Source organism: Platalea leucorodia (assembly GCF_965183815.1).
Source record: "Platalea leucorodia genome assembly, chromosome: 2".
In the NCBI taxonomy this organism is placed as follows: Eukaryota; Metazoa; Chordata; class Aves; order Pelecaniformes; family Threskiornithidae; genus Platalea; species Platalea leucorodia.
In genome coordinates this window covers 21,091,950-21,106,705 of record NC_138824.1, presented here as the reverse complement: position 1 = coordinate 21,106,705, position 14,756 = coordinate 21,091,950, and the positions used below count along the sequence as shown (strand labels likewise).

Below are 14,756 nucleotides of genomic sequence, written 5' to 3'. Positions count from 1 at the left end.
AGAAATCATTTAGGATCAGCCAAAGTGTTAGGCAGATACAGATGAGGGTTTTTTTGTTTGTTTTTGTTTTTGAACCCTACCCCACATGTATAGGAAGTGTGGTTGATTTTTAAATAAGTAAGTCTATTGTAGGGTTTTTTAGCTTATCTTGTCTTATGCTAAAAATGATCAAGGATAAAGGGCAGATCCCTGAGGCACTTCCATCCTTTTGGGTGGCATTCTTAAATGTTGGGAGTATTTGCTGTTCTTGAAGATGTCAGGTGGTATGTTCTTCAACATATTTTCTGTTCCTTTAATTTAAATAGAAAATTTCTCATCATATTTTCATTTCTGGAAATAGTCTGTATTCCAAATTTATTCTGTATTTATGTTCTAAATGAAATGAATGGCAACACATGATTCCAGTAAAGCTCAGTTATGAGAATCTGGATTCAAGGGAATTGTTCAGCATAAGCACAGCAGGCACCAACCCTGCCTATGGCTTAGGGGTGATCTCTGTGCACAAGCACAATTACAAAGCCAGATCTGAATAACAGATGTTTCCAGTTCCCAAGGTTTTGGTTAACAGAACTTATTTTACGTCAGCAATGTAACAGAAATGTTCGAAGTTCGAGGACAAATGCACTTACATGTTCTCTTAAAAAGAGAATAAAACAGTGCTGAGTTTTAATGGTACTTTGAAAAGACTATAAAAGCAATTTAAAACAACATTTATAACTTATTCAAAAAGATAGCAGATATGATTATTACAGTGTAGTTATTTGTTTACTGGTTCTCCATCCATCTTAAATATTGAGGTGTTTTAGCCTGTTTGTCCACTGTCACTCAATGAAGAGCTGTTGAAAGAATGAATACTAAAGAGCAGAACTGAGATATGACTAAAACAGAAGCTTCTCTCAAGACGGACAGTTATGATAAAGAGCGGTAAGCAGAGCTAATTCAAAAGAGGTCTCTGTGATGACCTCAATTTTATGATGTGCTGACTCTCCAGGTAATTAAAAATGGGCAAGGCCCCAGTGAATGTGATTGAATCTGGCACATCACAGATGTTTCCAGCATGGTTTTTTCACATGACTTTAATAATATTATAAAACAACTTATTGTATTATAAAATTTTACTCTCATATAATAATACTTTTTGCATCATTGTTGTGAAAATCGGGTTAGCATTTTCATTATGAGTCTATTTTCATAACATTATCTTCTGGTTTGAAATTTGCCATGACTTTCTTTTATATACTTCAAGCAAATTTTTCTTTAATATTGTCCTGGTTTCAGCTAGGATAGAGTTAATTTTCTTCTTAGTAGCTGATACAGTGCTGTGTTTTGGATTTAGTATGAGAATAATGTAGATAACACGCTGATGCTTTAGTTGTTGCTCAGTAGTGCTTATACTAAGTTAAGGACTTTTCAGGTTCCCATGCTCTGCCCGGTGCACCAGAAGCTGGGAGGGGGCACAGCCAGGACAGCTGACCCAGACTGGCCCCAGGGCTATTCCATACCATATGATGCCATGCTCAGTATATAAACTGGGGGAGCTGGCTGGGAGGCAGCAACCACTGCTCAGGAACTGGCTGGGCATCGGTTGGCAGGTGGTGAGCAATTGCATTGTGCATCACTTATTTTGTATATTCTATTATTATTATTATTATTATTATTATTATTATTATTATTATTATTATTATTATTATTTTCCCTTCCTTTTCTGTCCTATTAAAATGTCTTTATCTCAACTCATGAATTTTACTTTTTTTCCCCCCAATTCTCTCCCCCATCCCATGGCAGGGGGGAGTGAGCGAACGGTTGTGTGGTGTTTAGCTGCCTGCCAGGTTAAACCACAACAAATATGCAGAAGCACAGAAAGTTTTCAAGTAACTGGAATTCTTCAGTATGTGCTGTTCATAGTGTCCACTTGTTCTGCATGAAAAGAGAGACCCAGGTGAAGAGGTCTTTGCTGACAAGCAGGTCATATCCTTCCCTTCTTGTGATTCATTAGTACAGTGGCTGAATGTGCCAGATTCTCATCAGTTTCCACACAACTGAAGTACCACGACTGCATACACAGGCTGAGTGAGAGGGGAAAGACTGTGGGTAGTGACTGTGCACATGTACAATGTATCCTGGAAGAATTACTGTGATTAGGAAATGCTTTCCTTTCTTCTTCCAGTGTTTGCCACATGCACATCCTTATGGTGGGTGACTCCTGTTTCACGCCTCCCCCCCAGCTCCCTTGATATATGTGCAGACAGGTATGTAGGTGAAAGATAATGTAAAGGATGCTCTACCCAGCTCAACATTATGTCTTAGACCAGTGACAGCACAATCATAGACTTACAAATAGAGCTCCAGGTGGTCATGTGCCAGGTGTCTATAACTACGACAACCATTAATGAAATTTTCACGGTAGCTTGCGCTCTGGTGGAGTATGCTGTAATCACTGATGACAAGTTCACTTTAGCAATCTCAGCGAGCAGTCTGACATTGACAGGTACCCAGTTCAGCAGCGTAGGTGTAGAAATCGTTATACCTTTGCAGTACTGACATAAGCAGCTATGGAAAACAGGTAAATGGCTCTGTCCCATACAAGTGGCAGAAATAACTCTCATTGATTTTAATGTGTTAAGTGACATCTCTGAAAAACTGCAGCTTTAGGAAGAACATCAGCCACCTGACTGGCTTAAGGGAAAGTCAGTTGTGACAGTGGGCAGAAACCTGGCCTGTGTTCTCAGAGAGATCTTACCTGGCAAAAAAGCCACTAGCAGGTGCATGGACTTCCTCTCCTGCTGTTACTGAGGTATCTATCACTCCCTGGTTTTAGAGGCCAGCACTCCTATGAACCAGGAAACACGGCGTAGGTGCCCAGGAGAGCAGCTCTGAGTGCCAACACATCTGACTGCCAACACAGGCTCACTAGGAGACCGGTCACCAAACATCCCTCCTACCTCAGGAGGCAACCATCTTCTGTGACAGCAGGACAGCGTCCCTCTGCAGGCTCAGCATTACAGAAGGCAGGATGATCTCATCAGCAGAGGCAAGTGTATCTATCTCCTAAGGTCATACGGTCCATACATACAGTGATATATAAGCCCTGCAGGTGAAGCACTGTAGTTTGTAAGCTAAATTGTAATGAACAAGATTTTGCAAGAATATGGGTGCACACAAATAGCTAGTAACACAAGACAGAGAAACGGATTGTACTTGGAAAATTATTTTCACTTTAAGATTAATATTTTCAAGAAAAATCCCTGCTTAAAAGATGACTAGATGTGAAGTAGTATCCAAGTCTTTGCTAATAAGGTATTTTTAAATATCTGAGTCAGAAATGTTTCTGAAAAGTTGGTAAACATGAGGTCTTGTACCATCCAATCCTTTTAAACTATGCCTTTTCATAGATTTGAGTCTGTCAGATGTAACTCATAACTGTAGACTTACTTTTCCGTTATGAAATTCATTCTCTTCTGACTGATACGCATAATGAATGCAAATAAAAATCACTGTACTTCAATTAGTCAGATGGTATTTTTAGGAAATTAGCATGTAAGCATTAGTATTACAAACATGATTAAGCAATGATTTAGCAAATATTTTTACTCTGGCTGGCTTCTATACATCTCTTTCTAGATTTCCTTCATAATTCTTATTTGTACAGCCATAAACCCCCACAACTTCAGTTTCCTCAGTTTACCCTAGCAAATCTATACTTTGAGTGCAAAAGGAAATCATACTATGAATGGGGAATGAAAAGGATAAAAGTATGCCCTCATAAAGACTCAGAGAGAAGCAGAAGCCGTAAGAAAAGTGCAGCTATTGGATGCCACAGAACAGAAGTCAAAATTAAAGGGGACATATTTATTCTGAATATATAGATAGGGAGGTCTACCAGCAACCCATCACTACAGTAATTTACCTTAACCAAATACCTAGAAGGTGTATAATTATGCCCTCAAACTACCAATATTCTATAACATGTAAGTCACAAGCTAGTAAATCTACATTTTGACGCTTTTCAGTGGTGGACATAGGTATTTCATTAAAATATGAAGCAATGCTTCTTAAATGATATATTTAAAATTTTGGTCAATGCCAATATTATACATTTGTTTAAAATACGTCTGTTTCCCTGGGAAATACTGAAATCTTTTCAGAATATACCTATAAACTGTTAAATAATATGTTAAATGATAACATTATATATATTTTTATAATCATAGTCTGACAAATGTTGAGTGTCTGGAACAGTGACATCACTCCTGCTATAGTGCTTTTCAAATGCAAGAAGGGTGGAATGATGTGGGTCACTTTTGAACTTGGATGTAAACCCTCAGTTGAAGAACTGGCGAAATACCACAAACTGACTGTAATAAAAGTGATTTCCCATGGGATTTGTGCTCAGAAGGCACAGTTGCTGGCTGTCGGACATGCATTTATGGCAAATATAAGACCAAAGCTAGTATGCATCTATGAGCGTTATATTCATTATGCATAGTATATGGTTAGTTAATAAATGAAAGATGTCACTTTTGTAAGCAGAATTCTATTAGTTCCAGAAATATGAGTGCTCAGTTCAGAAACATTGTTTTGAGATTCACACAGCTTTGCTGCTCCATTGTTTTCCCTTCGAAAACTGCAAGATGTGTAGATCACAAGATGCAAACAGTATCAAAATGACAAAACTATGTACAAGTTACCTGTTATTCAGGGATATGAAATACAGGAGGAATAGAACAATATGCTAAATAATAGTCTAAAGTGCTATAAAGTATCAGAAAAATATGTTAGCATCAAACTAGAAAAATGTCTAAACTGAGACACTAGTTTTTCACAGAGAGATTGTTATTTGATCACTAGGGATAAAAGGGTATGTGTGCTGGCATGAAACTCTGGGTAGTATCGGAAGAGGCTACTTCCAGTACCTTACATGGAACCTGGGGAGAAGCTGGCTTTTAGGGAATTGCTAAAAATGTCTCTGTCTACAGCAGCTAGTTCTGTTAGTTGCTGTTATACATTTCCCACCTACATTTTGGGTCACAAGTCATGTGTCTGATCGTGGGCTTCTATAATTCTGTTTAAATTCCTTCTTTTGGAAAGCAAGGTGCCTGGTTTCCATTAGAACTTTGCTGTGATCCAGTTAGAGGTGGCAGCTAAAGTCCATGGAAGCCCCCAGGAGACCTAATTGAGGCAAGTTCTCAACATGCCAAATACACACCAAAGCACAAAGGCTGTGGCCACTTTAATGGAAAACCATGGAAGAGGTAACACTTCCCATCTTTTTAAAATATTCTAAACAATATATAAAATATATATTATAATATATATAATGTTATAGTACATATAATACAATCCTATTGATTTTGCTATTCAGCAAGGAATTATGAAGCATCAGTTCAATCCCTCCTCATCTTGAGGGGAATGAAACACGTATCTATTACCTCTATTTACCAGACTACAAAACAGCTTGGTGGGAGTAAAGAGCTGGACTATGGTCATCCCTGGGTTGAATGTCAGTCTTTGCACAACCAAGTAGTCTGGCAAGAAACCGAGCAAATAAAGAGGAGATAACCTAGTCGTCACGACATTCATCTGGTTCTTCTTCCAGGATTACTTTTAAAATCATAACTGCAAACCCCTGGTCTCCTCCTGTTCTGGGCTGAATGCCCTAAACACCAGACTAACTTGTGCTGCCTCTTGCTTGCTCTCCTGTGGTTGCATGACCATACAGAAGAGCAGGTTCTGCCAGAGGAAAGCAGATGTCTCAACAGATAGGCACTTGCTGTCAAAGGAGCACTCCTGCACCTGGAAGCTGCATAGGCACTTGACTACACCAGGCAACTGAATTGCAGAGACAAGTAGGAGTCCAGACATATTTCTGTTCTCACTAATTACAACTGGCTAATTTTAACCTGGTACCTCTTCAGTGGTGATTGTCTGGGGAGGATATTTCCTGGATATATCCAAATCTTCTCGTTGACTGTAACCATGACATTGAGATGTTTGTCAGACACTTCTTACATGTCACTCTGTTTTTAGGTCTCCACTACATCCTAAAGTCTTAACAAATTTTGTAAATGGAAACTAGGTATCTTAGGTAGAGATAAGAACCCCAGGAAAGGAATTCAAAAGTAGGCAATGTTATTTTAAACCTAGGCATACTTCAATTTTGAAATGTAGATTTTGTTACTATAATTCTTCCTACCAGTTGGAAGCAAGTGCAAGCACATCTCTTTTTCTTCACGGGTGAGTCACGAATTCAATCTATTAGACTGAAAAGGACTCTATATGTTTCCTTCAAATTACAAGATGAAAAGACAGTTACTGACCACAGAATAATTGTATTGCTCTGTCTGCATTACTTAGCTATAAAAAGATATGTTCTAACACACTTATCTCTTCATTTCCAGAAAAGTGGTCTATCTTGAAATTCGGCATTTGGACAGGAAAGTCAGCAGAATGTGTAATTCAGAAGGCCATTTGTGTCAGCTTTGTTTGCGATACTGCCCTAAATCTGAATGACAGAGAATGAATGTGGCCTCTGTTCGTATGACACAAGCTGAAAAGTTATGAGCATTAACAGCTTTCCAGTCAGCTCCTTGAAACATGCAACTACATTTGAACTGGATGGGTTTCCTTGAAGCAGTATGCCCTATATTTAATGCTGCATACCGTGGCACTTTATATCACATTCACCCAGCATATCACATTCACATGGCACAGCACAACCACTGAGGGCAAAACAGAGGAAAAATAGCAGAGGATTAATACATAGTGAAAGCGTGGAGATAAGGCTTGAGGAGAGCAAATAGGGTATTTGCTTATTATTACTATTTGCTTATTCTTACTATTTGCTTTTATTATAAATTAGTATTATTTGCTTATTATTATTATCATTATCATCTATAACTTGATACTTCCTACCTTAATCTGGAAAGGAAGCATATTCAAATTTAAAACAGAACAGTAATACTTAAGATTGCATCTTAAATTTTCATATTGAAGTGCTTTTCAGTAAGTAGCTTCCTATATTTAACAGTGTGGAATGAAACAATATTTATAAAGCATTACAAAATTGCCATTCATTGGTAAACTTGTCTCAGCCCCTTCACAACTGAATGCATGAATTTTGTTTACACTGATGTTTAAGGTTACCCTTGAAAAGAACCTTTTTCCAGCATGAGCCTTGTAAATTGCTCTTCTCTGTCTACATCTTAACTTAGCATCTGCACTGCAGACAAACGCATGTGCTTCTCGATCCTCCCCAGAAGCCCTCCATGGAATCATTGCCATCTCTGCTTTCAGACTTGACACTGATTATGGGTGGTGAAGACAGAAAAAAAAAAAAAAATTAAAGGAATGAGGCATTTTGAACTGCTCTGGGTAAGCTTCAGGTCTTCAGCTGCCAGCCAGGACATGAGTGAGTGCTGTATTCATTGCACAGCTTCATGCCCTGATACTCAGCATTTTTCTTCAGGTTAAGCTAACTCGGTTTCTAGCACAGCTGTTTAGCAGCTCTGGATTTATGTCAGATATTAATGTCAGTTGCATGTGTCAGTGCTGATGTGGCCATGTAGGCACTTCCTTGACATTATAATTATTATTAGTGTAACTTCTGTAAATTCTGGAAGGAACCGTACTTCCCACTATTTTAAGTTAATTGAAGACAAAACCGAATGGGATTTTAACTATTACACTCGAGCTCTGCTAACACATAGCAACACTCTAGATCAAAACATGTGCTTATAGTTAACATGGTAAAAATCACTAAAGAGATAAGCCACGAGGTAAACTCATCCATGCAGAAGAACTTTACAAACACTTTGAATTAATCTCAATGTTTTCTTTCAAATGATATCCTATTTCAAAAACAGATGAAAAATTTATAATAATAGTTGTATGTAGTCTGAAACAGTGTAATTGTTTTTAAATGAAGTGCAGATAAGAACTTAAAATGTAATACAGCATAATGGCTGTAGGATAAAACTATTAGCTTTGTCTATTAAAATATTATTAATTAATGATGCATTTGAACCAAAGTAACAACCACAGAAAATAATTGATATGTATCCAGTTAAAATTTGCAGAGAGCTTCTCGGCCTTGTAATTACAAAATTTGATGTCCTACTTTATCAAAACTGAGATAATCACAGGAAATGACAAATTTACAACATAATGAATCCACTCCCTCCAAAACCGGACAATGTTCACTACAATGCAGAATCCTACGTATTGGTCAAAGTCTGTCACATCCAAATTCTACCACAGTAGAAGAAACACATTTTTGAAAGTGGAGATCAACATGTAAAAACTAATGTCTTGAGCTCATTCTGTCTTCAAATGCAAGCACAAGGTGTCTTACTGTAAGTAAATCTTAAATACCAAGGAGAAAATTAAAAGAAGTATCTTAATAGTCTGCCTCTCATTTGCCATTCTCAATTTGAAAAGTCAGTTACCAAGGTACAGTGTTCTTGAAAGCTTTAATTATCTTCTGCTACTCTCTAATAGTTATCCCTGTTGGAAAAGAAACACTAAGAAGAGAAATTATGACAGAAAGTAGCAGACTGCCAAGGTATGAAAGGACAGAAGCATAATTGTTAGAGATCCTCTTTCATTTCAAATCTTTCTTTGAAATGGCTTATAAAATGAAACATAACATGTTCATGAACAGAACGTAAAATGAGTTTATTACCTCATCATAACCAACATACTATAAACTAATTTGGAATACTCAAAATTATGTAGAATAATGCACAAAGAAATGCTATCCCAGAGTTAAGGAGCTCTGAAACATACCAGGTACTTTATAATGATTTTCTTACCCCAAACTGCTCTTTAGTGATGCAGAGCTTTGCACACTTCCAAATTTTTCTTATTAGTCTGTTTCCTCAGATTGATACTAGTTTCTAAAAATCGTGACTAATTATAGGTCGATGACCTACTGCAGACAAGCAACTTCTATTGTAGAAAAAGTCATACTTAAGTGTTTTAAAATTGAAAAATAGAAGTTTACAGAAAAACTTTCCACAGTATTTTATGTGGCTTTAAATATTCACCATCAGCAATAAGTCATTCATAATATATTTCAAAACTGCAGAGCAATGTATAATTTTCCTTCAAAACAATAACTTGTCGCATAAAATAGAAAAACCAGTTATTAGTAGTTCTGTAAATGCTGTTGAAAATCCCTTGTTCAGAAAAATGTGAATATCTACAGCAAACAATGTTTACCTCTTAGATTTATGTTTTTATGTATAAATTCTTACCTAAGTTGTTTAAAAGCTTCTGCCTTGACAAGTGGTGTTTCTACAGAGTGTTCAAAAAGTGCTCCTTCAGGCCCTGAAAAAAAAAAAGAAAAATACTGTATTGTAAAAGTTCAAATGTAAAAAAAATAGCAACTTTGATATCAGAAATTAACATACAAAAACATATGTTAACAATTAATGAGACAAAATATAGATACAGTCCTATTACAGTATTGATTGGAACAACACAATACACAGGTAATGTAAAAGTACAGGTGTAAATTCTTACAATGAAATCTAAAAACTCTGAAGACAGAAATTTTAAACTACTTGGGACAACAAAATAAGTAAATAAGATTTTTACAATGTAACTCTCATTAGAGTTAACAGAGATAATTAAAATCCCACAAAACCTTTGCAAATATTACAGACTTAAAAATCATATTTATTTTAGACTATTCCATACATAGCACAAATTCTGGCATGTAGCTTCACCAAAGATTTCCCCTTATTTTTAGGCAGACTTGCCAAATACAAAATAGTGTTTACGCACATAAAATGGTAATGACTATGGGATCAGGTAGTTTACCTCTTGAAATAAAGGTAGTTTCATCCCAACAAGGAAGAAACAGTGATTACCTCTGTGCGGTACATGTGTACAGATGGTGGTGGTACACGCATAGGTGGAGCAACGCAAGTCATCAGTACGAAATAATTATTTGCGTTGTGCTGCTGCAGACAAATACACCTTAAAGCCCAGACATTCAGAACCCAGATGAAGTGCATGGCTGCAGATTCTTGACCTGTTCATAAGATCCTTCCTGTAAAGGGGCTACTGTGCCTCATCACCTTAATATCAGTACCCTCCTGAAAATCAGAGTTCATGGCTTTGTTGTCACAAATCATTATTTTAATTTTTCTTTGTAGCCCACCTACTTTTAACCTTGCTCTTTCTTCTTTGCATCTAGTGTTTTTACTCCTGCAGTGTACTCTTTCTTTGTGGTTCTAAGTTAATTTGTATAAGAAATACTATGATAATAAAGAAAGTAATTTTCAAGACTCGAATTCATAGCAGTGTGCAGCATGCAATGGATGCTGGTCCCCCTCTGAGAATTTCTAGTTTGAAAAAGAAGCAAGACTGAATGCTTAGAGGATAAATCCAAATAAGGACTTACATGAATTTTAGGTCCTGGACATTTAACTTATTTAGGAATTCAGGATGCCTATAACAGCACAACAGTTAATTTTCAACCTAGGTTCAAGGCACTGAGGTTCAAGAGAGCAATTCAGATTGTAAAAAAAATCATGGTCAGAGAGTTAATGAAGTGCCTAAATATTGCATGTTCATATCACCAGTTTCCACACAATAACACTCTCCTGTTCCCCTCCAAACATAGCTGCTGGCAGAAGAGAAGGAGGTAGCAGTATCTAAGTCTTGCAGAATAACATGATGATCATTAGAGTATCTGTCTAGAAGGCAGGAAACTTGGTTTGCAAGCCCTATTCATCAGTGTGAATATTGACTTGATAAATGCATCTACTGCACTGAACCAGGCAGCAGACCAGGAAACTTGTTGCTGTAATGTTGCTCCCTCCTTCAGAGCCTCCTTGTTCCATGTGTGCACAGCTGCTTTACAGAGGGGCCTCATCCCTCTGCAGGCAGGCCTCATGTAAGTGCCCTACTCTGCATCTTTTTATTTTCAGCACTAAAGATATGCCCTACCAAAAGAACTTGTTCAAAGCTCCAAACTGTTCCCACAATAGGCAGGCACCCAGCCTCACCAGGAGCCTCCCTGTTGGACCTGAAAGTTCTCCAAGCAGCTCCATTTCTGTTCTCCTGAGGATTAGTGTCATTGCAGTATCACCAGCTCAGTAACCATCTCCTGCCTAAGCTTCACTAGGATCAGGGAACTAACTGAAGTAGTACAAAAACCCCTCAACTCGAGCCATCTCAAGGCTGCTCAAAAAACCAGCTAAACACCGCCAGCTGCAGCAAGGGTGGAGTCTCACATTCATTGGCTTTGTGAAGGCAGTCATCCAAAATTGGGGAGGCCTTAGGATGAGTCATCTCCTCCAGCTTAGAGGATTCACATATCTAAGTGCTTTTCAGGTAAATATGTAGCAAGGCAATATATTTTAATAGCTAGGATATTACTCAACGTGGCTTTTCTGGCTGCTCTTTGAATTAAAACAGAATGCAGTTATCTGTGGGAAAGAATTCTGGGCTGTAGAAAACCTTAAGTCAGGGCTTTGGACTCCATCTAGAGAAACAAACTCTTAAGACCCCTCTTGAGCTGCAGGCTAGTGAATATGCATGTATGCATGTGCATGCTTATTTACATATTAATATTATCATAGTTAACATATTAAATGCAAATATGTGTGCAAACAAAAGAAAACTGTTTTTTTCTGTGTTCTGTATGGAAGACCTGATGAGATTGGGATGAAAAAGTGAAAGTACATGTAGAATCAGGCAGAGGGAAGGAAAGACAAGGGGAAATGGATGATTAGAAAGTATGGTGTAGATGGTATAGATGTAGTATTAGATGTGGTATAAAGAGAAAAGGATCATAAAAGTTAGTGGGGGCAACCACAGAGAACATGGTGAAAGGAAAAAAAGTGAAATCAAGAGATACCATTAAAAATGATATCATTAAAACTGCCGAGCCAACTGTTAGGAAGGCTGTCACTTCACGGGGGCTGGGGGAAAGTTCTCAGGATGTCCTAAGAAAGCATGAAACATGCTGCTTTTTGGGAACAGCTCTAGCTGAAATCATAATTCCTTAGAATGAAATCTCCTTAGCTTGGGTGGAAGAGAAGTGCACAAAATATAAGAATTACCATGCTGAATCACTTCACCACTTCAAGGAAGCATGGATTTCTAAGCTTCTATTTGAATTTTATTTAGCTGTTGATATCCTCATCATCAATTTAAATAGAGGAGCCTTTCTGGAATCTGCTAACTGGCATGAACATAACACTGGAAAAATATAAAATTAACTAATTCAGACAGGGCTTTAACCCTTCTTCATTAACATTAAGATTATTTTGCAAGATAAAACCTAATGGCTGGCCAGATGTAGTTAATTATTCTCCTGTTCTTGTATTTGTGCTGGTGGGTGTTACAAGGTGGCAACCTTACAAATTGGAGATGATGAAAAAAAACTCCTAAGGAATTAAATAAGTTTGTCAGAAAATGCTGATTTGGTACAACTAAGATATTTTGCAGGGATATGCTGATCTGCCAAAACTCCTCACTTAGTTTACTTGCCAGCTAGAGGTGGCAATGAATTCAAGTTTTTCTTTGAGCAGAGACTGCCTCAAATGTGATTCCTCTGACACTGTGGTCCTTTGAGAATATATCATGATCCCTCACTGTCCTTCATTGCACTATGTCCTACCTGACAATTCTTAGCAAAGCAAGCATTTCACTGTTTTCCTCACTCAGATTTTCATCTTGGATTACAGTGAATGAGTTGTAATTTCAGTCAAATACATACTGTCACAATACTACCTGTGCTAACAAAATACTTACCGTGTCAGTAACTTTGAATGATCTCCAAACACTTGATTTATCAGGGGAGATAGCTTGATCTTAATGTCTTCCAATTGTAGTTGACATCTTTAGGTATGTCTGTGTTAGGAGGTAACGTGACCTGAAAAGGGTGGATTTATAGAGTGATAGACTTGGTGCTAAAGATGTGCTGCTCGTACTATACAGATTTAGGGGATTTTACTTTGGACCACTCTAGTCTCATTCTATGGACTTAAAACATATTTGCAATTTTGATTAAGTAAATGGATTCTTGGAGCCCATTTCTCAGATTAGTTTCGTCCAAAAGGAATGCACTGTATTCACTGCCTGACTCCTCCATGGTATGAACCAGTGGGACGCGAGAACTGTCAGAACCATCAGATCTGCACCAAAAGTGCAGTCCTGACTGAACAAAATGCTGTTGTGGATGCATATTTTGGCTTGATGACCTTGGAAGGCATTTTAAAATTTCCTTTATTTTCCCCTTCCTTTTTCTTACTCATGCATGCATCTACTATACCAACATACGTTCTATGGTGTGCTCTTCCACTTGGGTATGGTTTGGAATCCATCTCCTTTTCTGTTAGACAGTTGTTAAAACCTAATGGTATGACACTGGTTTACTGCTATTAAAAATCTAGTCTTATGTTTGCATTTTTATAAATTTTCCTGCTATGTCTGTGTGTAAAAAAACAATTTTTTATTTAGTCCACTTGCTATAAACCATACAGTTTCAATTATTAGAAAGACTAGGGAAGGAAATCATCACTTCCATTAATATTTTGCAAAAGTAACATTAATGGCTATTCATAGAATCATGAAACGGCATATGTAGCCATCAGAATAATAATCAGAGTAATAAAAGGTAAGTGGAGCCTAGTAGTTTAACTACATGAACGCAGTCTATTATCTGCTACCGCTGACAAAATAAATAATGACTTCGAAAGGAAAAGATGTGTCTCTCAAACTCAGCTGGTGAGTTTTGCCTCCACATTAGACATCACCAGCATGGGCAGACTCTGAAAAGCTCTACTCTGTGCTCTGCCTGATTTTCATATAATTCCTTTATCATCTTTAGAAATCCATACAATTACTCATCATTATCGATTTGTAGTTCCAAAACAAATTAAAAGTGGAATTAAAGGTTGTAAGTACTTGTACCAGTGGCTTCAGGGAAAACCACGAGAATTTCAGTTGCACTCTTTCTCATGGACACCCAGGCGAAAGTCAAGAGTATGAAAGGCAAGCACAAAATACTAAGGTCCTCTAGCAGATTAATTAAATACCATCTTCTGTACTTCTTGCACCTTTTTTGTATGCAGTATAGCACTGGGTATGACATTACTAAATACATTTATATCTTTGAATTGTAAATGAGATGACAAGCTTGGCTGATAAAGGTAATAATATGGGTGTAATAAACTTCCATAGGCATTTACTTTGATGCCACATCACATTTTGATTAAGAGATTAGAGCAACACAAATCAGCCTGGAATGCATTATATGGATTAAAATTGACTGATAGGTCTTAAAACATAATTGCAAACAGAAAACGATGAGTGAGGGGATGTGTTACTAGTGGGGCCAAATGTGATGTAATATTTTATCATGGACTTGGGAAAAAAAAAAGTAATTACTGATGATTTCAGATGACACTGGGAAAGAGGCGATAGGCAAGTAAAGGACAAGTCACTAATAAAGTGATATCTCAACTATTTCGCAAATATGACTTTATCAGGCCATCCAGGTTTAGGCTTACCTCTCTATACATGAGCTCCCTTCTCAATTATTTAGGCTCAAACTAACTTGTCTAGTAATATTTTCTGATCCTGAATGCTTTGCTTTGACAACATTCCTAAACTTTATTACTCAGAAATCTACTTCTTTTTGTAATTAAAATTCAGAATGCCCTATTGAGTCTTGAGGTCACTTTTAAAGCCATCCTCAAAACTAGATCTGCAGCCTGCTCACAAGTGGGCTGAGAGGC

The 14,756-nt window shown here is 37.3% G+C and overlaps 1 protein-coding gene across 1 annotated transcript in view; it reads right to left on the bottom strand.

Moving 5' to 3' along the window:
• The window catches only part of SGCG (sarcoglycan gamma), a gene marked incomplete at both ends in the record, with an annotated part of 71,416 nt that overhangs the window by 13,271 nt on the left and 43,389 nt on the right, over positions 1–14,756 (bottom strand). Inside the window, one exon of the mRNA XM_082337676.1 lies at positions 9,255–9,327. Coding sequence (XP_082193802.1) covers positions 9,255–9,327 — 73 coding nt within the window. The remainder of the gene's footprint in view (positions 1–9,254; positions 9,328–14,756) is intronic.